Genomic DNA, 27,870 nt, shown 5'->3' with positions numbered 1-27,870 from the left:
TCTACTGATGGGTATTTGAGTTGTTTTTACTTTTTGGTTGCTATGGATAATGCTGCTGTTGCATTCATGGATAAGTTTTTGTGTGGACACATGTTTTCAGTTCTGTTGTGTATGTATCTAGGAGTGGAATTGCTTGGTCATATGGTAACTCTGTGTTTCACGTTTTGAGGAATTAGCAAATGGTTTTCCAAAGTGGCTGCACCATTTTATATTTCTACCAGCAATGTTTGAAGATTCTAATTTCTCCAACATCTTCTCCAACACTTGCTATTGTCTGTCTGATTTTGGCTATCCTAGTGGGTGTGAAGTTCTGTATCAATGTCCTTTTTATTTATATTTTCCTAATGACTATTGATATTAAGCATATTTTAATGAATATATTGGCTATCTGTATATCTTCTTTGGAGAAATATCTATTCAGATCCTTTGCTGGGCTTGATTTTGGCATCTTGGAGTAATCATTCCCTTAGTAAATCATACTAATCAATTCCCACAGCAGGCACACAGATGCTCAAATGCTAAGTTAGCTCTCGTCGTTTGTGTATCATTTGATTTTTCTGCTTACTAAGCAAGAGTCAGTTGTATTTGTTTTCAAACTTATTGATACGAGTGGTAATTATGAGTATAATTTAATAAATATTACTCAAATCAATGAAATAAAGATTACAAAAAGCTGTTTTTACGGAATGCTTTGAAAAGACTTGATAAAGACAAGAAGCTGAAAGAATTGCCCTGAATGAATTAAATTATGGTCAAGACAACTGAAACAGAATGGAGAAACCCTGTAACTTTTGGAAGGATTTCGCAGAAAACATTGCAAGTATTTTTAAGCCCCTGTTCTACTTAAAGGAAAGGAAAACGGACATTGTAGTTCTAATGGATTATGGGTGTGATTTATCCAAGGAAGTGGGGAACTGCCATTGACAGACTTATACTCAAAAAAAAGGTCTTGGTGGTACATTGGGAAATGAATGTATAATTATGTATTTAAGACTAAAATGGCTAAAATAGGTATTATTTTAAATGGTTTCTGCCTTAACTGACTTTTTTGATTAATAGATCAATGATCACTCTTGTATATGTTTGAAAAGAGGATTTCCACTGTACAAGGTGCCCTAAGGAAGATACAGATACGGTGTCATGGGAATGAATAATTTCTGATTTGTAGTAATCAAAACTGGTTTCCTGGAGTAAGTGGCACTTGAGCTGGGCTGTATGGGGAGAGAACATCACCTGGAAACATCAGACACACTTTTGCCTGAGGCCTTTGCTGTTGATGTTCCTTTGGCTTGGAATCTTCTTGTCCCAGTTCCTACAGGTGTTTGCTCTAATGTCACCTTCAGTGGTGCCTTAAATTACAGCCTTCTCCACCCTCCATCCACAATGTCTTTCTCACACCGTAACCTTCCTTCATGCTTTTCCTTGCTCCAGAACACCTTTTCCTGTGTGACATACTGTATATTTTACTTGTTTTCTGTCTGTATGTAGCTCTGTGAAGGCAGAGATTTTTGTCTGTTTTATTTACCGCTGTAGTGACAGTGCCCAGATTGGTGTCTGGTACAAAGTTAGATGCCCATTACATATTTATTAGTGGAATAGATTAATGGCTGAATGAACATAGAAGCTGAACATAGATGAATGAACATAGAATACCTCTTAAAAAGGGTATTCTAGGCTGAAGGAATAGCTTTAGGAAAGGCACAAAGGTGGAAAAGTGAAGGGAGTCTTTTCGAAATACTAAGTTGCGGGGATTAAGGCAGGAGATTATGCCACCACATTAAGGTCTTCAAGGCCCATCTGCAGGTTTGGCATTTGGTTCAAAGACATCAAGAAGCTTTTAAAGGGTTTGAGTGACATTGTGGTTTTAGAAAGCAAAGTCTGAAATTGGTGAAGATGGAATGGAGAAGGGAGGAGACTGGGGGTACGATGAAAGATAACAGTAGAAATTGGAAGAATTGAGAGGACTTGTTTAACCTGCACAGGTTTTTTGTTTGTTTTAATTGTTGTTGTTTTTTGAGAGGGAGTCTAGCTCTGTTGCCAGGCTGGAGTGCGTTGGTGTGATCTCCACTCACTGCAACCTCCACCTCCCAGGTTCAAGCGATTCTCCTGCCTCAGCCTCCTGAGTCGTTGGGACCACAGGTGCGTGCCACCACACCCAGCTAATTTTTGTATTTTTAGTAGAGACAGGGTTTCACCATGTTGGCCAGGATGGTTTAGATTTCTTGACCTCGTGATCTGCCTGCCTCGGCCTCCCAAAGTGCTGGAATTATAGGCATGAGCCACTGCACCCAGCCTAGTCTGCACAGTTTCTTTAAAAAGTTACATTGGTTCTTAGCCATTAAAAATCTGGAGGTTTCACTTGACAGTCTATTTTTCTGCCTACTCTTCTTCTTCCTTCTTCCTTCTTCCTCTTCCTCTTCTTCTTCTTCTTCGACAGAATCTTGCTCTGTTGCCCAGGCTGGAGTGCAATGGCTCGATCTTGGCTCACTGCAACCTCCACCTCCCATGTTCAAGCGATTCTCCTGCCTCAACCTGCAGAGTAGCTGGGATTACAGGTGCACACCACCACACCTGGCTAATTTTTGAATTTTTAGTAGAGACGGGTTTTCGCCATGTTGGCCAGGCTGGTCTTGAACTCCTGACCTCAAGTGATTTGCCCGCCTTGGCCTCCCAAAGTGCTGAGATTACAGGCATGAGCCATCACTTCTGGCCTGCATTCTCTTCTAAACTTGGAGGCACTGTCAACATTGGGCTTTTATTTCCACATTGCGAAGTCAGTCAGTGCTGTCTAGTGAGGCATGAGCTCTTTACTTTGCCCAGTTCTCAACCAGCCAGCCTCTTTTATTGATCTTTTTCTGCCTAACCTTCTGGATCTCCTCCTATAGATGGTGGAGTGAATTGTGATGCTCTTTGAGATGGAGAGCCTGTCTGGAGGAGAGTCAAAATTGGTATATATTCCCTCATTCCTATTATTCATAATTACACGGTTGGATGGGAGACTGTATTTCTCCAGTGCCTAGTTCTTCTGGTCTGAACTCCTCTCCTGCCTGTACTCCTTGTAACTTCCACTGTATTGTTCTTCTTTTTAACTCTTTCCTTGAATCCATTTCCTCCTTCTTTGTATTTGAAACCTACCCTGCTATCTCTGATTATACCATTGTCCTTGAAACACTATCTGATGTTTTTATGTCTATTTTTTCTTTTATTAATTTTATCCCTTAAACTTTCCCTTTTCTCTCTTTCTAAATTCTTTAGGTGGATATAGATCATGATGTTTCTTTAACTCCATTGACATTTATGATAAAATTTCTCTCATCATTGTGAAACACATGAGTTTATATATGTTACAGATGTATTGTTTCATGATTTTGCATTATGGGCCAAGAATGTGTTATATGGAATCTCTGGGTTTTCATATTAAAACTAGGTGTGGCCAGGCGTGGCGGCTCATGCCTGTAATCCCAGCACTTTGGGAGGCCGAGGTGGGTGGATCACCTGAGGTCAGGAGTTGGAGACCGGCCTGGCCAACATGACAAAAACCAGTCTCGACTAAAAATACAAAAATTAGCCGGACATGGTGGCACATGTCTGTAATCCCAGCTACTCAGGATGCTGAGGCAGGAGAATCACAGGAACCTGGGAAGTGGAGGTTGTAGTCAGCCAAGATCACACCATTCCATTCCAGCCTGGGCAACAAGAGAGAAACAACGTCTCAGAAAACAAACAAACAAACAAGGTGTATCTTTGTATCCTAGTATGAAAACAAATTTTGTGAAAGACTCATATCCAGAAGAGTTATTTCCTTGACTTCTCAGTCTCCATGTTATATTAACTATTAGTTTTACTTAAGTTTATTTTTATATAATTTCAAACTTAGAAAAATGTAATAGTATACCCAGATTCCCCAATTCAGATTTTACCACATTTGCCTTAAATCTCTCTTTCTGTATCTATTTTTTCTCTATCATCTGTCTATCTGCCTTTTTTTTTTTTCCCCCTGAACTTGGCTCTGTCAAGTTGGCCCCTACCAAGGGGAGAGGGTTAATTTATGTTTTATATTAGTTCCATACTTTACATTTTTTGTTTTGTCATCTCCTCTTAATTAAATAGTAAAACTTCCGCTTATAATGATAGGTTTATTTTTCACAGTTTTTCAGTTTTTCTTATATTTTTGTTATTCTATGTAAGGCATATACATTGAACATTATCTTGTATCATAATTTGTTGTACTTTTTACCTTTGTATAGAGTAGATTTCAAGTATCTCCTAAAGTTATCATAGGACCCGACCTTTTCTGGATTTGTGTTTATATTTTAGTTTTTAAGTGTTGGGATTTGTCTCCCAATAGAGTTATAGATCATTCTGCTTTCAGTTTCTTTCAACTCATTTACATTAAATTAAGTAATTGATATCTGTGCCCCTCCATCATCATCTTTTTTCTAAAGTGCACAATCCAGTGTTTTTGACTATAGTCACAAGGTTGTGGAACATTTTCATCTCCCTCAAAAGGAACTTTACTTTTTTTTTTTTTTTTTGAGACGGAGTCTCTCTCTGTTGCCCAGGCTGGAATGCAATGGTGTGATCTTGGCTCACTGCAACCTCTGCCTCCCGGGTTCAAGCGATTCTCCCTGCCTCAGCCTCTCGAGTAGCTGGGATTACAAGCACCTGCCACCATGCCCAGCTAATTTTTTAATTTTTAGTAGAGACGGGGTTTTGCTATGTTGCCCAGCTGGTCTTGAACTTCTGACCTCAGGTGATCTGCCTGCTTCAGCCTCCCAAAGTGTTGGGATTACAGGCGTGAACCACCGAGCCTGGCCAAGGAACTTGACATTCTTTAGCAGTCACTCCCCAATCCCCACCTCTCCTCATCCGGCCCTAGGCAACCACTGACCTACTATGTTTTTTTTTTTTTTTTTTGAAACAGAGTCTCTATTGTCCAGGCTGGAGTACAGTGATGCAATCTTGGCTCACTGCAACCTCCGCCTCCCCAGTTCAAGAGATTCTTGTGCCTCAGCATGAGATTCAGATGCCTGTCACCGTGCCTGGCTAATTTTGTATTTTTAATAGAGACAAGATTTCACCATGTTGGCCAGGCCAAGTTCGTCTCAAACTCCTGACCTCAGGTGATCTGCCTGTCTCGGCCTCCCCAAATGTTGGGATTACAGGCGTAAGCCACCAACCCTGGCCAGGATTTACTATCTTTTGCTGTAGATTTGTCTATTCTGGATATTTCATATAAATGGAATCATACAATATGACCTTTTATAATTGGCTTCTTTCACTTAGCATGATGTTTTTAAGGTTGATCCATGTTGTAGGATGTATCAGAATTTCATTCCTTTTTGTGACTGAATGATATTTCAATATATATTTGAATATATAATTCATAATAATACCACATTTTGTTTATCCATTTAACATCCATTCATCTCTTGATAGACATTTTTGTTGTTTTTACTTTTTGACTATTATGAATAATGCCACCATGGATATTCATGTACAAGCTTTTGTGTAAACACGTGGTTTCATATCTCTTGGGTGTATATATTCCACCTAGGAGTGGAATTGCTAGGTCAAGTGGTAACTCTATGTTTAACATTTTGAAGATTTGCCAAACTGCTGTAAATGGTTGCAGCATTTTACATTTTCATCAGCTGTGTGTGAACATTCCATTTTCCACATCCTCACCAACCTTTGTTGTCTTTTTTGTTATAACTAACCATCTTCATTTAAGTTCCTATTTGTTATCCTTCATTTTCCCTATATATGTGGTTTCTTTAATGGAATGTAAATTCTCAGTTTCTTTTAAGCTGGATTGGGAGATAACTTCAACCCATTTATCCCCCTTCATTTTTTACATTGTTAGAAAGCTTGTTTTAACTTAACTATTTTCTTTATTCATATTATTATGTTATTGGCTTCTTAGGAGCTTGGCATACTTCTCATGTACTTGGAAATTCTATGCTTAAATCTTAAAATTCTCTCCTTATATGCTTTTAGTTTATTAGGTGACTTAATTTATTATAAATCTTTTGCTACTATTCAAATTCATTTATTTTTAAAAAGTATCATTTATTTTCCATGGCTCAGTAGCTTTGTCATTTTTTTCAGAAGTCATTTAAGGTTCTAAAAGTTCTTAACATATTCTTGTACCTTTAAAGACTTTGGCAGGTTATTATATTTTCAACCACAGCTCAATTTCTCTCATTTTTGTGCAGATACTGAGTCTGTCTTTTCCAGGGATTAAAAAAGGGAAAAGCCCACACCTTTTTTTCTTTGTTATAAAAGCAGTATATAGTCTGTGTAGAAAATTTGAGAAATATGGAAAAATATGAGGAGGAAATCTGTGATCATTGCCATTCTCTTCTTTAATCTCAGTGTTTATGCTAAATTATTTCATTTTTCATCAGAAAGATTTTGCACTTTTTTTTTTGTTTTGTTTTTGAGACAGAGTTTCACTCTTTTTTCCCAGGCTGGAGTACAATGACGTGATCTCGGCTGACTGCAGCCTCTGCATCCTGGGTTCAAATGATTCTCCTGCCTCAGCCTCCTGAGTAGCTGGGATTACAGGCACATGCCACCATGCCCAGCTAATTTTGTATTTTCAGTAGAGATGGGGTTTCACTATGTTGGCCAGGCTGGTCTTGAACCCCTGACCTCAGGTGATCAGCCTGCCTCAGCCTCCCAAAGTGCTGGGATTACAGGCGTGAGCTTTAAAAAATATTCATGTAGTTTTGCTTTGCATTTTCTGTTGATACTGGAGCCACTGTTGTTCAGAGGTCAGATCTCCTTTTGGGATATTTTATTTTTATTTTTTGAGACAGGGTGTCTCTCTGTTGTCAAGGCTGACGTGCAGTGGCATGATGGCTCACTGCAGTCTTGACCTCCCAGGCTCAATTGATCCTCCTACCTCAGCCTCCTGAGTAGCTGAGACCACAGTCATGTACCACCACGTCCAGCTAATTTTTTAAAGTTATCTTTTGTAGTTACGGAGTCTCCCTGTGTTGCCTAGGCTGTTCTTGAACTCCTGGGCTCACGTGATACTCCTGCCTCAGCCTCTCAAAGTATAGGCATGAGCCACTGTGCCTGGCTAGGGATTTTTAAGTTCAGTTTATTTTTGCCTTGTCAGCTTTCATTTAATATTGTTTTGCACGTGAAACTAAACTGCTGATACTGCTGTGTCAATTCTGTTGTTTATAGCCCAGTTGATGATTCTTTATTGTTCACAAGTCAGCTCAATCTTTTAGTGTCCTATATTTGTTTTCTATAGCTTTTTTCCTTCTCTTTATTTTATTATTTTTTTAAATTTAATTTTTATTTATTAGTATTTTTTGAGACAGGGTCTCACTCTGTCGCCCAGGTTGGAGTACAGTGGCACCTCTGCCTCCCGGGTTCAGGCAATTCTTGTGCTTCAGCCACCTGAGTAGCTGGAATTACAGGTGCCTGTCACCACATCTGGCTAATTTTCTTTTGTATTTTTAGTAGAGACAGGGTTTCACTATGTTTGCTAGGCTGGTCTCGAATCCCTGGCCTCAGGTGATCCGCCTGCCTTGGTTTCCCACAGTGCTGGGATTACAGGCTTGAGCCACTGTGCCCAGCCTCCTTCTCTCTCTAAAGTGGTTTGAGGTGTTTTCTAGGTGGTACACTTGTGTTTACCATTGTTTACTTCAAGCTTATACCATAAGAACATCCAAATTCCCATTTATTTAGACCTAGTTTTTTTAAAAAAAATTATTCAGTGTTTTACAACAAAATTTGTCAGGGTTTCTGGTTATGGTAGTGTCTTTTTAAGTTTGTTTTTGGTGGTTTCAGCCAAAGAGTAACAGTCAGTCTTCTTCATAGTTTGCAGTGTTCTTTTGTAAGGATCTCTTATAACCATTGGAATCCTATAAGGGACTATTATACTCTTTTTTTTTTTTTTAAATTCTGAGAAACTGGGATTCTCAGATTTAGCACTTGGCCAAGATCATATAGTTACTTTTACTTAATCAAATAAGTGGAACCCGAAGTGTGGAACTCTTTCTAATGCACCAGAATTTTGTGAAGTCTTTAAAAAATTCTCTTTTTAAAATCATTAATACCAGGTTTTTCAGTGCCAGTATGCAAGTTGTTGTATAGATTTTTGTCTTTGTGGGTGATTTTGCTGGGTTCTGGCTACCTCCTATTGTACTTAGTGTTGGAGACACTAAGGGATAGTGGTTAGAAATAGAACCAGAGGACAGGGTTCTTGTGTTTGGATTATTGATTTAAAAAATAGTTTAATGAAGGAAATGTATTGAATATACCTGCAAAATCTTATATATGTAAGCAGGTATATGTTTCAAAATAATGGGAGTAAAACTGTGTGTATGGTTTTACAATGTGTGTGTGTGTTTTTCCACAATAGGTCTTGTTGTCTTTTCATATCACTACGTGTGTTTCTACCAATGTCTGTATAGTATTATGTCAATAATTTAATTCCCAAAAGATGGGCACTGAGGTTGTTTTCCACTTTGGTTTTACAGAAAATGCTGACTTTAACAATCTTGGACATGGGTTTTTATATGTTTTTCTTTTATATCTGTTATAATTTCCTGGAAATGTTGGATAAAAGGATAAAGACAATTAAAATGGCAATACATATGGACACATGAGAGATCGTGCCACTGTGTACTTCCACAGTTTGTTTGAGTGCTCATTTTTCTATGCCTTCTCCAGAACTGGTGCTAATAAAAAACAATAGTGGCTTACGCTTAATAGAGTACTTATGATGTGTATTATTATTTTGCTCTGAGTGCTTTCTATACCTTTAATCCTCCATCAGAATTTTGAGATAGGTACTGTTATTGTCCCCATTTTGTAGATGAAGAAATGGAGGCACAAGTGGTAAATTACTAAGCTCACACAACTGTGATAAGTGGTAGAGCCGGGATGCTGAACAAGGTGGTCTGATGCCAGGGTGTGCCTCTTAAAAAGCATATTATAATGCCTGTTTATAATTTTTTTATTTTGATTTTTCCAAAATTTAGCATGATTTATATGATTTAAAAATTTTTATTTTTTATTGAGATAATTTTCATAATGTAAAATTCAGCATGTTAAAGTATATAATTCAGTGGTTTTCGTACATTTACTGTATTGTACAATGATCATCACTATCTACCATCTGATTATAGAATATTTCTATCACCCCAGAAAGTTTCTACCTTTTAACAGTCAGTCCCATTACTCCCCGCCCCCATCCCCTGGTAACCACATAGAGACTTTCTCTGTGGATTTATTTATTTTGGATGTTTCATATAAATAAAATAATACAACGTGTAGCCTTTTGCGCCTGACCTCTTTCTTTTAACATAATATTTTCTTTTCCTTTTTCTTTTTTTTGGAGACAAGATCTCTGTTCCCAGGCTGGAGTGTGGTGGTGCAATCACAGCTCACTGCAGCCTTGACCTCCGGCTCAAGTGATTCTCCTATCTCAGTCTGCCAGTAGCTGAGACTACAGGCATGCGCCACCATGCCCGGGGAATTTTTGCATGGGGCTTTCACCATGTTGCCCAGACTGATCTCGAACTCCTGGGCTGAAGCAATCTTCCTGCCTTGGCCTCCCAAAGTGTTGGGATTACAGGCACGAGGCACTGCACCCTGCCTGCATAATTTTCAAGGTTCTTATATACTGTAGCATGTAATTGCTTTATCTGATTTTAAAAATCATACAAATTTGTTGTAAAACTCAATTCAGAAAAATACAGAATAATGAAGAAGGTTTAAATTCTACCAAGAGATAACTGTGGTTCCTATTTTGGTGAGTGTACCTTCCAGATTTTTAAAATAGGCATTAAAAAAGTTTGTGTTACATACATTTTAAAAAGTCTGCCTTTAAATGTGTCATGTCAGGAAATATAGAGATTTTTCATCATTAATTTTAATAACTGCACCATAACAGATTCAGGTTATGGTTTGCCAAGCTAGTGTCAGAACCCCAGAGATCAGAAACATCCATGAGGGAGAGAATGTCACAACCATGACATCTTTGGCTAGGACTGGCGAGGCCTGGAAAGACCCTGGGGGCCTTAAACACTCAACTTTGGACCCAGGCCTTTTCTTCCATCTGATCTTGCAGTAGTTGTTCTCCCTGTCACCTTGCCTGGAGAGTCCTGATACAGGCATTTAGAATTGAAGTAGGCAGCGGGGGAAGATTGCAGGAGTGGGGGTGGAGGATTGACAGGAGCAAAGTGTGGTTTAACAGGGTAGTTGGCAGTAGTATGCAAAATGGAATGAAAAATATCAGAGTCAGATGATTGTGTGGCATATGTGAAATTTCTTTCATTAAGTATAGCTTAGAGAAGTTTTAGCTATCTCTGCAGTTGATGTTTTTTAATATTAATGTAAACTGCTTTTGGTTTTGTATCATATAATATTAGGTAAAGTTTATTTTTCCTCCTCATATCTTTATACTAGAAGATAACTAATGTGATTAGTAAACAAGTTGAAGAGGATTTAATTTCTAATTCTTCTGATTTTCTTGGACTTGAAGTCAACAATTGCTAAATCTATTGCTTGATTTTATACCCTGAAATGTATTCTCAGTGATTTGTGTCATTAGAGGTGCCCCTTAGATTGGTTGGGAGTTGAAGTCATATCTGGGAAAAGAAAAAAAGTGAATCTTTGTTGTATAACTACTTGTTCTAGGCATGATTGCCTTTGCATACATTATCTAATCATTACAATATCAAGGGAAAGTATTATTCTAAAAGGAGGACTACCACGTGAACTTGGCCCTTCCTGATCTTGAAACTTATGCTTTGCGTGTGGTGTAGCAAACTGTCTCTGGGGTTGTCTTTGAAATCACATTGAGGTTTTCTTTTTTTTTTTCCCCGTTAAATAATAACCAATATAGAAAATTGAAAAGGGGAGCAATCACTCATTGTTCAACTGCTGTAACAGGTTACTGTTACCGGTTTTGTTTATTCCTGGCTGGATTATCTTATATGTATGGGTGTGTGTGTGTGTGTGTGTGTGTGTGTGTGTGTGTGTGTGTTTGAAATGAGTTTCACTATATTGTCCTGGCTGATCTTCAACTCCTGGTCTTTCTGCTTCAGCCTCCAAAGTAGCTGGGACTAAAAGCCTGCATCACAGTTCCTGGCAGGTTTTTCATATAAAATCATAGTCTATGTGTATAGTTTTGTGGTCTGCATTTTCACTTTAACATTCATAAGCTTATTTCCGTATTATATAATATACATCTTTAAATAGCTTTATAATATTCCATAGTTGTACCATACTATTTCCTGGTGTGCAGTATTTTAAATATTTTAATATTTTAAATGTTTCTGCTGTTTTCAGTAGAGAGATCATGGAATTGTTTTGTAGGCAGGTGGGTACAGGTTCAAGAACAAACTGGGCTTGTTCTGGGAGTGAAACCATCCAGCAGGGTCCTGTCAGATTGGATTGGTTTGCTTTTCTGAAAAAGGGCAGATTTCTCCAAATACTACTGACATCTAGACAGTCAGTATAAACTCATGAAAATTTTTTTTAAAGGACAAAGTGAAAAGTTTGAACATGTTCTGTGGGGAGTCAATACAGAATCCACTAGAGATAACTAAAGTTTTCTACATGTTAATAAGGCCTTAGGGAACATTAATTTATAGGACTTTCCCCAGCAATGCTCTGAAGACTGGAAATAGCACTAGCAAAAACAGATGACATGGCTTTGATATGGTTGGGAAAACTAGGTTTGAAGACTCGAAATGGTGGGTGTGATTGTGAATACTGCCAGAGAATGAACAAAATGAGATGACACTTGGGATGGTTGAAGGCAGAACATTTACTATACAGTAGGGATCCTTTTGTCTTGGTCCCACAATAATTTGGTAGTTATTTGGTTAATTGGGGAAGTTATTTAAAGTAGGGAGTCACAAAAATGATTCATAAATGCATGTAACGTTTTATTTTAACATATACATATTTATTAAATATTTTGAAAGAGGGCCCATACTTTTTCTTTGAGAATGGTTTCCTCTTTGCTCTGTATCCCAGGCTGGAGTGCAGTGGCACAGTCTCACTCACTGCTACCTCTGCCTCCCAGGCCCCAGTTCAAGCAATTCTGCCTCAGCCTCCCGAGTAGCTGGGATTACAGGCACGTGCCACCGTGCCCAGCTAATTTTTGTATTTTTAGTAGAGACGGGGTTTCATCATGTTGGCCAGGCTGGTCTTGAACTCCTGACCTCGCGATCTACCCACCTCGGCCTCCCAAAGTGCTGGGATTACAGGCGTGAGCCACCGCGCCCGGCCTCCTCTTTCTTGAACAAACCACTTGTATAATGCATTGATTACAAATTGCAGTTTTAATCCCTTTAAAAAGGAAGCTAAAGACCTGTGGATGCAGAATTCTAAGTGCAACTGTAGGTTTTTTAAAAAAGTAGCTCACCTTATTCAAGTCTTTCAATTTAGTTTTCATAGAAGTAATTTATTTTCACTCATATGAAATGTTGAAATCACATAATTGTAGTAACAACTACATAGGCTGGGTAACTGACTCTTGAAGCACAAGAACAGCTACCCTGGTTGGAGCTAAAGTGCTCATGGATGTTCTAGAGAGGGTCTAGTAGCCTTGAGAATTCATTGTGCCATAGGCATTGTTCTGTAGGTTTTATAGAGAATGCTACACTTCGGTTAATCTGGAGAGTTGATTAAGTTGGAGATACGTTCTAAGAGTGTTATTGACACAGATTGGGCAATAGGAGAAGGAAAAAGGAGTGGGTAAATTAAAAGAGGTCAGAAAATTGAGGGGATAATGAAGACTCTTTGGTTACAAGGGGAGGCCAGAAGTATCAACTGTTCTAGAAAGGTCTTGAAAAGGATTGGAGGACTTAAGAAAAAAGCCATTGGAACTGAGGTTGCTTTGGTCTTGAAGAAGAAGAGTTGCTATAGGAAGAAGGAGGAAGTGAGGCCTGCTGGAGGTTAAGGTGCTATTAAAGGAGGGGGATTTAACATAAACTTGGAATCAATATATTTAAGTCCCTCTATTGAAATGGAGAATAGCTGTGGCAGTGTGTTGAGATCTTTTGAGACTGCCGATTATTTGACTAGTTTTCCTTATAGTGATTGTGTCAGAGAATTAGATGAAAAGTCTTTGCTTTCCCTTTACTGTAGTTTTCAACTGGGGATAATTTTGCCCCTCCCCCTCGACCCCCCACCCCCCCGTCCCAGGACGTGGTGAGACAATTTTGGTTGTCAGAGCTGGTGTGGTCCTACTGGCATCTAGTGGGCAGAGGTCAGGGCTGTTGCTAAACAACCTCCAGTGTACAGGATATTCCCTACAACAAAGAATTATCTGGTTCCAAATGTCACTGGTGCCTAGATTGAGAAACCCTGATTTCTATTGTAACATCTAATGAAGTTTATTTCCTTTTGGCTCTCCATGAGTGTTAGCTAACTCATAAGATCCCCAGAACTACCTTCTTTTTAGTGGAAGGGTGGTAGAAAAGTCGTATCATTCTGGAAGGCTGCTGGATCTCATTTTGAGTCAGAGCCTGAACCTAGTTGTTAATGCCAGAAATTGGGAATTTGGGCAGCTCAGGTTCATAGAAAGCAGAGTTTCTGCCACTAGTGTGTATTGTTTCTGAGCTTTGAAATGTTAATGAAATTCTCGAGACAAGTTGTACATTTTGATAATTGTGGGACAGATTTAAAACAAGAGCAAAATATTTTGTTTTGAGCAACTCTTATGAGTGTTTCTTTGTGTAAAACATTTCTCTTTGGAGAATTGATTTTTGAGGGCCTTAGTAATGGCTCATCCATTTTACTGAATTTTCATTTTGGTTTCAGGAAGGCAGGTGCATAATCATCATAATCATTGACAGGTAGTAGAGTGTCCTCTTGATGCCTGGTACTGTACAGAATACTTGAAAAGAAGGAACATTCAGAAGATGATCCCAAAATAGATTCCTTCTGTATTGGGTTTAAGCTAAGGCAGTGATTCTGTTCTCAAATTTGTTAGGAATCAGCTGGGTGTGGTGGCTCAGGCCTGTAATCCTAGCACTTTGGGAGGCTGAGGTGGGCAGATGGCTTGAGCCCAAGAATTCAAGATCAGTCTGGGCAACATGGTGGACCCCGTCTCTACAAAAAATACAAAAATTAGCTGGGCATGGCAGTGTACGCCTGTGGCCCCCAGCTACTCAGAAGGCTGAGGCCCAGCTACTTGGGAGACTGAGGTGGGAGAATCACTTGAGGCCAGGAGGCAGAGGTTGCAGTGAGCCATGTTCATACCACTGCACTCCAGCCTGGGAAGCAGAGTGAGACCTTGTCTTTAAAAAAAAAAAAATTGTGAGGAGTCAGAACACCAGCAAGTCGTGGGTCTCTTGATAAATTAATCTTATCATATGGTCTCTGATGTAGCACAAAAGTTTTTAAGACCATTGCTTAGAAATATTTATCTTATTAAATTTACACACAGTCATTCTATTGGGAATTATGTTTAACTGCATGTATCAGTGGTGTGACCAGTGGTGGCTTGTATGATAAGGGCTTTTTAAAAAATGTATTCATTTATATACATTATTTTCTGTAATGGTAAGTCTGGAAAGAGGAGATCCACAGGAAGTATGGTGATTTCATGATTCTTCCATCTTACTGTCTTGCTCCTGGTCTTTGTGCTGTGTCATCTTTTGGCTGCTGCAACTTTAGGCAACAGGTTTGCTCTCCAGTCAAGGGAAAAAAAAGAGGAAGAATGAAGGAGAAAGGGACAGTACCTACATATGAACACAGATTGAGGGAGGCCGAGAAATATATGTTATTTAGTTGGGTACCTTGTTTCCCTGAACAAAATTGGAGTTCTCTTACTAAGTAAGAAGGAGAGAATAGATCAAAGGTAGGCGTTAGCAGTGACTGCCACAACTACAAAACAATTTAAAATGTCCATTCATGAGCTTGTGACGTTCATGACCTGACCTATGTTCTCATGAAACGTTGTTGGAATATTTGTATTAGTATTCCTTACCTATTTGTTGAACATACTTTTACTGCTAGCCAGCAAAATATCTGAAATCATCTGATGTTAGTTGATAGCCAGCAACAAATCTGAAATAATCTGATATTGAAGATTTAAGAAACATAAAGGAAAAAACCCCTTAAAAATGAGAACAGTTTTTTTTGTTGATTTTTTTCCTTTGCAAATGAGAAAATTTCATATTTGATTTTAATGAAGGTACACTAGTCCAGGACACCAGTGTTCCTTTGAGGAACATGGTTTTGGAACCACTGATACTAATATTGTTTGTGTGTACTATGAAATTACTTTCTCTCTACTTTCACTTACATTGTTTTCCTACATAAAAACATTCTCTTTTCTTTTCTGTCTTTTAGTATTACTCATATGTTTTGGGCAATTAGAACATTCTTTATTTAAAATATCTTCTCCAAATTCTTTATTAGGATCCTATATTAGCTTTATTATGATAAAAAAGCCTTATTATTTTTTCAAGGTCAATACAAGTCTTGTTTTTTCTGACACTACACCCTATGCTTCAAATCCAGTTTTGTCCCCTACCTCTTGAACTCCTACAGCAGTGATAGACTGTATGACACATTTATCCCCTTAATTATAGACTGTATTGAATTCATCACTAATTCTTGCATATATTAGCAAGATCATTCCCTGTTACATTTTTTTCCTGTGTGTCCAAAATTCTTAGCATAGTATTAAGTACCTAGTAGATGCTTAGTAATTGCTTTCTGATGATAAACTAATCACATTTACGCATTAACACACATGAAACTAGCATGGATTTGATAGCAAGATAGGCATAAAATAAAATATGACTAATAACCAGAGTAATCAGAATTTCATGACTTTTACCCTTACCTATTAATAATATAGGACCTCTAGCTCCCTCATAAATGCCTCCCTCCAAGATTTATTCCAGGAGTCACCAAATTGTGTTTGATGTGTGCTCACTAATGCATTCTGGCCACTGCTACATGACACCTGTCTTTTTCTTCCTGTGCTGTTTGCTACCTCTGCAGTTGCACATTGGTACCTCCTGTCAGATATCAGAGGTCTACCTCTTTGCCTGACACTACCATCTCCTTGGTCTTGTGCGGTCCTGCTAGATGCATTGCTGATATTCGGGGGCTGTTGATGTGTCCCAGCTCCTTTCTCGCCATGTATTATGTCTTGTCATGTGAGCATCAAAGCAGAGCTTGTCACTTCATTTTTAGTGAAAATCATTCTTTAGTTTCTTTGTTGTAGCTCCTCTGTCTCTGTTATGAGTTCTTGGGGCTAGCTGGAGGAGCAAACCAAGTCTTGAGAAGGGACTATGCTTGGGGTCACTTCTCTTGTTCAAGGCTGTGTTTATGGGACCAAGCTCTTTTTTTTAAGACAGAGTCTTACTCTTTCTATCAGGCTGGAGTGCAGTGGCACACTCTCTCCTCAGTGCAGCCTCTGCCTGCTGGGTTCAAGCGATCCTCCCACCCCACCCTCCCAAGTAGCTGGGACTACAGGCATGTACCACCATGCCCAGCTAAGTTTTTTATTTTTAGTAGAGATGGGGTTTCACCATGTTAACCAAGCTGGTCTCGAACTCCTGACTTCAGGTGATCTACCTGGCTCAGCCTCCCAAAGGCGTGAGCCACCGCACCCAGCCCATGGGACCAAGCTTTTCTGCCTCACATTAGCAGGGATGATTATTCCCCTAAAGTATTCTGTAGTCCCTCATACAAACATTCCTTGGGGTTACCACACATGACTCTTGGTGGCAGGGATGGTTTAGGTTCTAGCTTGCAATCCACTGTACCTGTAAAGTACAACAGATAAAACATTACAATTCAGGAGTCTCAAAGTGGCAAATCATAACTCAGAGCATTATCTTGCCTCACAGACAAAATAAAAACTTGACTTATTCTTGTTTTTTTTTATGTCTGATTGTAATAGAACCCAGTGTGAACTTTAAGCCTACAAAGAAAGGAGAAAAGACAAATGCACTGTATTTCATTAGTCAAATTGTGCAGTTCTTGTTTCTCTAGCCCCTAAAGTTGGTTAAGTTCTTAGTTGAGCAGATATTGTACATTTTTACCCTCTTTTCCAGGGCAGTTCTTTATTAATATTTTGTTATCTTCCTTTGGTCTGAAGATGTGTATTTGATAGTAAATGGAACCAGACCTTGTTCAAGTTCCTAGCAGAAGTGTGGGTAGATAGGGTGAAAAATCCTTTACGTAGGATTGAGCCTCAAGAGCTAAAGCAAATGGTCAAGGGAGAAAGGGAAGAGACAGCAAAAATGGGGAGGTAAGGAGAACCAAGGACATAAAGCTTCCTACAGCCAGGGTGATGAGGAATGAAAGATGGCCTTCTCTACCTGGAATAGTTTGTGGAACAGTAAGAATAACAAAATGCTTGTGTTAGCTTTCTCTTTAAGTTTCCACTCATGTCTTTTTTTTTGTAAATGCTTGAACTTTAATCCAATTCTGTACACCTGAGATCATTTAAGGAAAATAAGCTTTTGTAACCCACCTGAGATCATTTAAGGAAGATAATTATGATTTTTTTTTTGTAACCCACCTACACGTGATCCTACCCTTGTAAAGTGCTTAGTTGACAGTGACTACTCAAGTAAGTACTGTTGACTATCAACTCCTTAGGGATTCAGGTACTTGATTGCCAACTCCTCGGAGGATCAGCTGGGAGTGGGAGACCCAAGACACCACTGCAGAGCAGTGAGAACAAATGGGGTAGGGAGAGGTAATGAAATGTCGCTAGGACAGTTGTCACCGGACGTAGAATTCCCTTGACTTAGTTTACTGAGTCTGCTTTGAAATCTAGAAATAGAAAACAACCAGGAATGGGGATAACTGGAGAAGTGCTCCCTTAGATCTCTTTGCCAGGACCTCATCACGATCTAGAGATACAGGAGTCCTTGCTGTTTTCCCAGAGTCTCAGCTTTTGAGCAGGAGAATCAGGAGTTAACCTAGGACTCTCTCTGCTCCCAGACTCATGTATTCACCACTACACTGGGATTTTTTCTTTTTTTTTTTTTAAAAACAGTCATTTGTTTATTGTTTACCTAAGTGCATTTGTTTTTGTAAGCTCTCATTTCCCATAGAAAGGATATGAAAATTGCATTGTAGTGATTTTCATCCACTTTCACTGATTGGCAGCTCCAAGCACAACCTTGAAGCTTAATTTGATGCTTAATGTCGGAGCAGGAGCAAAATGACCACAGAATGCTGATATTGTTGATTGGCTCTGCTTGCTTTGATAGAGTCAACTTAAATCAGTCCATTAAAAGTTTTAAGTCTAGTAAGATTTTGAATCTCTTTAATTCTGTATACATAAATGCTCCATATTTATTGTCTGAAATTCAAATTCACTGTTCTTTTGTAGTTAAAATAGTTTGTCTAGAATTAATAATGATCACCCAAAATTTATTCTGAATACCAAAAGAATTAAGATAATTTTTTATCTCATTTAATTAATATTACTGTTAATTTTCGTTAGCCTTAAAAGTAATTTACTAGAAAAATAACCTAAAATGTTAAATAAGAAATAGTAAGATTGTTATCTTAAGGTCTTAGAAGGCCAAAGAGAAGAATTCTACAGATTTACCTTTGGAAATTATGTTAAGTCCTGAAATTTCGAGTTCTATTTTGAGTTACTTTTAGGCTCATGATTATGCAGGATTCTGTTTGGGGAATACTGAGCATTTTGTGTCTTACAGAATTTCTTTTTGTTTATTTATGTCTTATTACACTTCTGAATGGGGGGGCTCAATACATTTTAAGGACTTTCTCATACACACACACATATGTGTAATAGAAATCCAAATAAATATGTCAACACACACACATATGTGTAATAGAAATCCAAATATATATGTCAAACAGTTTTTTTCTTTTGCAGAATTAAATGTGAGGGAGTCTGATGTAAGAGTTTGTGATGAGTCATCATGTAAATATGGAGGAGTCTGTAAAGAAGATGGAGATGGTTTGAAATGTGCATGCCAATTTCAGGTGAGGAAACCCAACTTATTTTGAAAAGTTTTATATTCATATTTTATAATTCTAAATTCTTCAAATTAAAAAATCTAAAACATCTTGAACCCCATAAAGAAATTGGGTTCACAGTCCCTCAGTTCTTTTTTGTCAGATGATGCCCTGTTATTTGTGTCTTCCATGCTGCTTGCATGGAATTGAGAGAACGGATTGACAATAATAGATGTGACAATTCTTTGAAAAAATATCAAATTTCTATTTAAATGTAAGGTATAATTGTCACTGAAAGGAAAGAAGGTACAGGTTGAACTAGAGTCTCTTATTTTAAATGTTGGCATCTTTTTCCTTTTCTTCTCCTTCTAGTCTGTCTCTTTCCCTTCCATTCTTATTTGTTGCTGTATCATCTCTTCAGGCCACAGAACTTGACTCACTTGGAGACTCGGGGTAAGTCAAGGTTAGAGCTGGAATAGCAAGTGGAACCTCAAACTAAGAGTGTAAATATTTTTGCTTTTCAGATGCTCTTTCAGTTGTGATTCTGTTGTCTAAAAAAGTAAAACAAAGGAAATATGTTATGTTTAATTCTTTCTTTTTATTTTCTTTGGTTAAATGGTAATCAGACTTCAGAATGTTTCTTACAAGATGGTCTCTGATGGTTGATTTAATATGAGACGAAAAAGGAACTAGAATTTTTTTTCTACTCACAATTTTCTTCTAAACATGCCCACCATTTGGATTTTGAGGGGAAGAAAGGGTACAGAAATCCAGAATGAAAGCATAGGAGAGTTAGTATTTCTGGTAACCCTGTGACCTCAGGCAAATTTCTGTATGATCTCAGGTAATTTTCTTGGCATCAGTATTCTATCGGAAAAGTGAAGGCACGTTTCCTGCCCTTACTTATGATTCTGTAATGAGAATCAAAATTGGAAAGAAAGCTTGCATATGAAACATCTTTGAAAACTGTAAACCATCAGGTGGTTTATTTTAATTAAAAGAAGTGGAGAGTTTAGGTAAAGGAGGAAGGGTAGGTAGGTATACTATTGTCCAGCCAGTTTCTTCATAGTCCAAAGGGGCTTTACATTCAATTACATAGAATGATAGGAGGGTTTCTCTTGGGCATTTTCACATCAGCCACCTTCTGCCAAGCTTTCTTAGGTAGCTTTTGGCTGGCTTCAGGTCCCTGCTGCCTGTTGGCTGGGGACATCATTTCTTTGCCAAGAGCACCTTTCTATAGAACTCTGCATAACATGGAAGGTGACTTTAGCCAGAACGAAATGAGAAGTCGGTGATAATTCGAACTGTTTTCCCCCTGAACCTAATGCGTCATTTTTCTCTGACTGCTTTTAAGATTTTCTCTTTACTGTGTTTGACTATTAAGTACTATGGTGTGGTTTTCCTTGAACTTATCATGCTTGGGGTTGGCAGAGCTTCTGAAATCTATTTGTTACCCAGTTTGAGAATTATTTCTTGAAATATTTTTTTCTGCTTATTATTTCTTGTAATCTGGGACTTCCATGATGTATGTTAGACCTTTTGATAATGTCTCAAGGTCCTTGATACTCCGTTCATTTTTTTCCCAATTGTTTTTCCTGTTCTCTACATTAGATAATTTTTATTGATCTGTCTTCAGGTTAACTAATCCTTTCTTCTGTCATCTCCATTCTTCCTATCCAGTGAGTTTTTAATTGTAGATTTTTTATGTTTAGAATTTAGAGTTTCTATTTACCTGCTGGGATTTCCTCTTTTCATTCACTGTAAGCATATTTTCCTTGAGCGTACATGTTATTGCCGCTTTAAAATATGTTTGCTCATGTCCACATCTAGGACATCCTCAGGTATTGCCTCTGTTGATTGTTTTCTCATGTGAGAATGGACCATATTTTCCTGTTTCTTCACGTTAGAGTAACTTTGGATTTATCCTATACATTGTGAATCATATGTTTTAGAGTGTGTGGGTTTTGTTATGTTCTTTGAAGATTATCGTTATTTTTGAAACAGTTGGCTGAACTCAAACTGCAAATTCTGCCTTACTTGTGGTGGGCAGCAACACAAGTATCAATTCAGTTCTTTTAGCCTCGCAGGGGCTACTTGGAGTCTATCCCATGTGTGGTTTAGGGGTCAGCCAGAAGTGTGCTCTGTGTTTATATGTGGAACCTGGGACTCCCCTCAAACTCTCTCCTTTCCGAGATTTCCCTCTCACTTTTTAGTGGCTGTGGTTGTCCTCAACTCTGTTCTCTGGTTTGTTAAAAGAAAGATGGTGGGTTTTGTTGGAGATTTAGCCACCCTGTGTGGGGAAGACTGGGGCTGTTCGCCTCTTCAGCTGCTGTATTTCCTTAGGTTAAATTCCTTGAGGTGGAATTGTTGGGCCAATAGATGCTCATGTGCAGATTAACATTTTCACCAGTAGCCTCATATCAGATGTCCTATTTCCCCTCAACCTTTTGGTTGTGGATTTTGTTGGTCCTTTTAAATTTAATAAATCTGAAAGGCAAAAACAATTTTTATTTGCATTTGATTACTAGAGAAATTAAAAATGTGCCATATATTTGTTGACCTTTTTTTGTGAATTAATATTTCATATTCTTTGTCTAGTTTTTGGAGTATTTTCTTTTTCCCTCATCTTGATTTGTAAAGACATATCTGTGTATGCATATATATATACACACACACAAACACACACTATATAATACAATATTGGAATATATATATTGCTTATTACCTGAGCATTTGATATTCGTTAACGCATAAACTCTCAAGAGAACCTGCTGCTTTGATTTATTTATTTATTTATTTTTATTTATTTATTTTTTGAGATGGAGTCTCACTCTTGCCAGGCTGGAGTACAGTGGCATGATCTTGGCTCACTGCAACCTCCGCCTCCCGGGTTCAAGTGATTCTCCTGCCTCAGCCTCCCTAGTAGCTGGGACTACAGGTGCGTGCCACCACACCCAGCCAATTTTTGTGTTTTTAGTAGAGACAGGGTTTCACCGTGTTGGCCAGGATGGTCTCGATTTCTTGACCTCGTGATCTGCCTGCCTCGGCCTCCCAAAGTGCTGGGATTATAGGTGTGAGCCACCATGCCTGACTGCTTTGATTTATTTTTAAAAAAGAGTAATGTATGCCCATAGTAAACAACTTGAGCAATATAAGAAGATATATAACAAAAAAAGCTTCCACTCCAGAGTATCAACTTCTCAGAGGCAACATCTGTTACTTCTTGCATTTCCTTCTAGAAACATTTTATGTGTATATAAACTTGTTTAATTCCCCTTATAAGTATTAAATCATTTAATGGTATTTATCTTAGAGATTGTTCCTTTCCAGTAAGAATAGATTCCAAAAAACTCTGTATTTTAAAGAAGTTATCCTAATTTCATTTTTTGTTTTTCTTTTTAACAGTATGTATTCTTAATTGACGTGTATCTTAGTTTCATTTTCATTTTGTTTATATTTTAGACACAAAGAAATTTTAGATTTTCACATCATATTTATCTATCTTTTTTTTGTTTGTTTGTTTGAGATGGGGTCTCACTCTGTTGCCTAGGCTGGAGTGCAGTGGTACAATCAGAGCTCACTGTAGCCTTGACCTCCTGTGCTCAAGTGATCTTCCCACCCCAGCCTCCTGAGTAGCTGGGACAACAGGTGTCCATCACCACACCTGGCTGAGTTTTAAATTTTTTTTTGCCCAGACTGGTCTTGAACTCCTGGGCTCAAGCAATCTTCCCACCTCGGCCTCCCAAAATGCTGGGATTATGGGTGTGAGCTACTATGCCCAGCCCTGCTTTTCTTCAATTTTTGAGAAAAGTATTTCCCTGAAACTCTAAGATTATAAAGAAACAGCCTTTTTGACCTTTTAAAAAATATACTTGAACAGCTAGAAAATCCTTCCATGATCTGTCTGAATTCCTTACATTTTTACCTTGTGGCAAAGCAGGAAGGAAAATATATTAGGAGTTGACACCATTAGACATTTATCCAGTGCTTACTTTGTGCTGGGTATGAGACTAGATGCTGAGGATGTAAAGATGTTTAAAGATTGGTTCTTTGCCTTGTAGGAGCAAACTGCCTCAGGGCTTACAGTATAGTTTGATCTTGCTACCGAGTGAACCTTCCTTTGACCATTCTGCCTTCCTTTATAAGATTATAAATCTATTCAAGGTAGACTTAGGTTATTGCCAGCTTAAAAATAATGACCCGACATGCCCATTAAACCCTTCTCTGCTGGATGCTTTAGCAATATCTTTCAATTCATTTTAAAAACTTGCTTATGATTCAGCATGCTTTTAGTGCTAAATAGAAGCTTTCTGGGACATTATTTAAATACATTTTAACAGATGACAGGATTTTAAATAAAAATTCAAATTGTTTTTTTTTCAGTCTGCTAATAAGAGCTATTATCTTGCCACATATATAAACAAAGCCACTTTTGTTAATTTGGTATACAGAAAAATGATTAATACTGCATCTTTCCCTGAAAACTTTGTATAGAGTAGAGTCTATGACTTTTTTTCCTGTTTTCTTTCTTTGTCTTTGTTCTGGCGTTCTCTGAACTATGTATCTTTCTTCCTGTATTTATCAATGTCTGCTCTTGCTAGGTGCCATGCCCTCTTATTAGACCTTTTATTAGTCACAGTTCTCCGGAGAAACAAACACACACACTCACACGAACACACACACATGAATGTGAGAGAGAGTGAGCAATAAGGAATTAGGTTATTTGATTATGGAGGCTGAGAAGTCCTACAGTCTGTCATCTGTATACTAGGAAAGCCAGTGGTATAAGTCCCTTTCTGAGACTGAAGGCCTGGGTACCAGGAGAAGATCAATGTCCCAGCTTAAACAGTCAAGCAGAAGGAGAGAAGAATTCTATTCAGTTCCTTAATGGATTGAATAGTGCCCACTCACACTGGGGAGGGCAGTCTGCTTTACTTGATCCACTGATGCAAATATTAATCTCATCTAGAAATTCTTTCACAGATACACCCAGAAATGATGTTTAATCTGGGCACCCTGGGGCCCAGTCAAGTTAACACATAAAATTAACCATCACAACCTTGTTATTATTTTCTACTTGCTGTATTCAGCATAGTTCCTGGCACACAGTAGGTACACAATAAATGCTTGAATGGATGCAGTTCTGGAGTTGTACACTGTTCCATCTTTCTAAACTACTTAAAATAGCTGGCAACATCATCACATTCTTCTAGCTAAAGAAAAGGTATAAGGGAGAGTTCTTCCTCCCAGCAAGGGTGGCAATATAGAGGAAGCAGACTTTAGGTTAGAGTTAGAATCCAACATCAGTGCATAGGTCGGAATTTGCATGTTGTTAAAATTGTCTAAATCCCATAATTTGTCCATTGGCATAATTAGAGGCTTCCAGGAGAGACTCATGGAAACTGAGAATGACCAACAGCAGGTCTGCTTCTCCCATCTTACACTCACTCCTAGGTATGTGCTCGTGAGGGTGAATTTCAGAGACATTAAGTCCTCTGCTCAGTATCACCAAGTGACAGATGGCAATTCCCCACTGACTAACTTGAGTGTGTAGTGGTTAAAATACATCATTTGGGAGGAATTGGTGGCTCTTCCACTTATTAGTGACTGTTGGCAAATACTTATGACTGAGAAATGATACAAGCAACAGCAAAAATAGCTAATGTTTATTGAGAATGTACCATGGTCAGATAGAAATGCCAAAGACAGATTATCTTATTTTATCTTCATAACAACTTTGTTAGGTAGGTACACCATTGTACACTGTTGAACATGGTGATGGTGCTAGCCCATAGTCACATGGTTGGTGGGCCCAGGATTTGAATTCAGACGTTTTTGGCTTCATAGCCTTGGCTCTAAACATTAAACTGTGTGCTTCATGGTTATGATAGTTAAGTTAAAGGACACTTAAAGTTGTGGACTAATGCTTACTGGATAAAAACTGTTGAATAAATGTTGAGATTGTCAGCCCTATCAGAGTTAATGCTTCATTTTAATATTCAATTTCTTTACCATCCTTAGAAGAAATTCATGGATAAATTAACCTACATAAACACATGATTAAAGAAATGAATTGAATGCACGATTGCAATGTAAAGAAGAAACAAAAGTAATTTATAATAAAATAAATATTTCAGAATGTAAATGCTTAGGTGTGATTACCATAGAAGAAAATACAGCCATCAGATGTTTATGTTTACTTATAATAAATGTTTGGATTAAAAAAATTAAAAGCAGGTCAGGCATGGTGGCTCATGCCTATAATCCCAGCACTTTGGGAGGCTGAGGTGGGTGGATCACAAGGTCAGGAGTTCAAGACCATCCTGGCCAACACGGTGAAACCCCATCTCTACTAAAAATACTAAAATTAGCTGGGCGTGGTGGTGTGTGCCTGTAATCCCAGCTACTCAGGAGGCTGAGGCAGGAGAATTGCTTGAACCTGGGAGGCAGAGATTGCAGTGAGCCTAGATTGCGCCACTGGACTCCAACCTGGCGACAGAGCTAGACTCCGTCTCAAAAAAAAAAAAAAGAAAAATTAAAAGTAATTTCATACCAGGAGTACATGAAACAAAAATGTAGATGTATAGTAGATGCTAGAATAAAAACCAATATTAGGGTAAGGTATAACAGATCAGACTGATTTGTAGTATTATGGAAAGTCTTGTCAAAATTCCTACATGAATAGCCAGAAGTTATGTGGTACTTGTCTTTGTTGTCTGGAACTATCCTTTCCTTTGCAGTACTTCAGGCATCCTTGGAATCTGTCTGGTAAATGACAGTAAGGTCCCTCTGTCAATGTGACAATCAAGAATGCCTCCACAGGGACAGCCACCCCTAGGGGGCGATATTGGCACCTTTGTGAACACAACACTACCTTAGAAAGTAAGCGTTTGTTGAGGAATCAAAGTGGGATTGGAAAGTTCATAGATTTAGCATTTGATATCTTGGAGCTCATAGTAGTTTCCTTGGCTAATTGAGTATTGTATGATTACAAAGTAACATATTGACTCATGTAGACATCATACTAGTTATTGTGTAAATTTTAGGGAAAGAGAAGAAAGGAATGTGATCCATGAAAAACTGGAGGAATGTTTATAATAGGGAGGCTTCCTAAAATAAAAAGATAATTTTAATACAAGTTGATGTAAGATTCTGCTGATACTGGATGTATAGCAAAGTCGACTAGATTATAAAATATTTTACTAGAAGTTGTTTTTACCAGTGCGTATACATATACATACGGTAGCATGCCATATGTATGCTTCATAAAGTAAATCTGATCACTTTTTAAAAGTAGATAAATGATAAAATTAAGTCTTGCTCATTGAAGAAAAATAGACAAATATGGAAAATCTTAAATAGGGAACTAGGAAACCATGAAGATAGATAATATGAAAAATTTATTGACATTTTATTTCAGGATTTATTTTATGCATATTCTTTTTTTTCTAAATTGGCTATAAATATACTTTATTTTCTTGCTATATTTTATTTTATATTATCATATTATTTAAAACATTTACAGTTAGCTTTGTGGAATACATAATGCATTTAAAAATAGTACAGAATTCCCAGAAATTATATATGTGCTTTTTGCCTAACTTTGTTAGCTTTTTTTGTCACACAATATTTTTTTTTTTTTTTTTTTTTTTTTGAGACGGAGTCTCGCGCTGTCACCCAGGCTGGAGTGCGGTGGCCGGATCTCAGCTCACTGCAAGCTCCGCCTCCCGGGTTCACGCCATTCTCCTGCCTCCGCCTCCCGAGTAGCTGGGACTACAGGCGTCCGCCACATCGCCCGGCTAGTTTTTTGTATTTTTTTAGTAGAGACGGGGTTTCACCGTGTTAACCAGGATGGTCTCGATCTCCTGACCTCGTGATCCGCCCGTCTCGGCCTCCCAAAGTGCTGGGATTACAGGCTTGAGCCACCGCGCCCGGCCCAATATTTTTTTTTAAAGGTAATTCTTTTTTACAATTATTATTTTTAAACTTCAACTTTTATTTTAATTTCAGGGGGTACATGTGTAGGTTTGTTAGATGGGTTTATTGCATGATCCTGTCACCCAGGTAGTGAGCACAGTACGTAATAGGTAGTTTTTAGCGCTTGCCCTTCTGCCTCTCTCCCCATTCTAGTAGTGTCTATTGTTCCCATATTTATGTCCATGTGTATCCAATGTTTACCTAACACTAATGAGAACATGAGGTATTTGGTTTTCTGTTCCTCAGTTAGGATAGTGGGCTGCAGCTGTATCCATGTTGCTGCAGAGGACACGATTTCATTTTTTTTTATGGTTGTGTAGTATTCCTTGGTGTATATATACCACATGTTCTTTATCTAATTCACCATTGATGGGCACCTGGATGGATTCCATGTCTTTGCTATTGTGAATAGTGCTGCGAATAACATATGGGTGCATGTGTCTTTTTGGTAGAATGATTGATTTTCCTTTGGGTATATACCCGCTAATGAGATTGCTGGGTTGAATGGTAGTTCTGTTTTAAGTTCTTTGAGAAATCTTCAAACTGCTTTCCATAGTGGCTGAGCTAATTTACATTCCCATCTGTGTAGCATTCCCTTTTCTTTGCAGTCCCACCAGCATCTGTTATTTTGACTTTTTAATAATAGTCATTTTGACTTGTGAGATGATGTTTTCTTGTGGTTTTGATTTGCATTTCTCTGGTGATTAGTGATGTTGAGCATTTTTTCATGTCTATTGGTCACTTGTATGTCTTCTTTTGAGAAGTGTCTGTTCATGTCCTTTGCCCTATTTTTAATAGAATTATTTGCCTTTTGCTTGTTGGATTGTTTAAGTTCAAAAGGTAATTCTTAATGACTGTAATATTAATTTCTTGAACAGTTATACTTCAATTAAACATTGTCTTGTTAGACATTAAGATTTTTAGGTTATTGATATTATA

General features: G+C 38.0%; 1 protein-coding gene across 1 annotated transcript in view; it reads left to right on the top strand.

Moving 5' to 3' along the window:
* The window catches only part of TMEFF1 (transmembrane protein with EGF like and two follistatin like domains 1), a 100,152-nt gene that overhangs the window by 6,354 nt on the left and 65,928 nt on the right, over positions 1 to 27,870 (top strand). Inside the window, exon 2 of the mRNA XM_001111631.5 lies at positions 18,872 to 18,981. Coding sequence (XP_001111631.4) covers positions 18,872 to 18,981 — 110 coding nt within the window. The remainder of the gene's footprint in view (positions 1 to 18,871; positions 18,982 to 27,870) is intronic.

This window comes from Macaca mulatta, chromosome 15 (genome assembly GCF_049350105.2).
Source record: "Macaca mulatta isolate MMU2019108-1 chromosome 15, T2T-MMU8v2.0, whole genome shotgun sequence".
NCBI classification, from domain to species: Eukaryota; Metazoa; Chordata; class Mammalia; order Primates; family Cercopithecidae; genus Macaca; species Macaca mulatta.
Note: the sequence above shows the minus strand (reverse complement) of the source record. Positions and strands in the feature narration are given on the sequence as shown.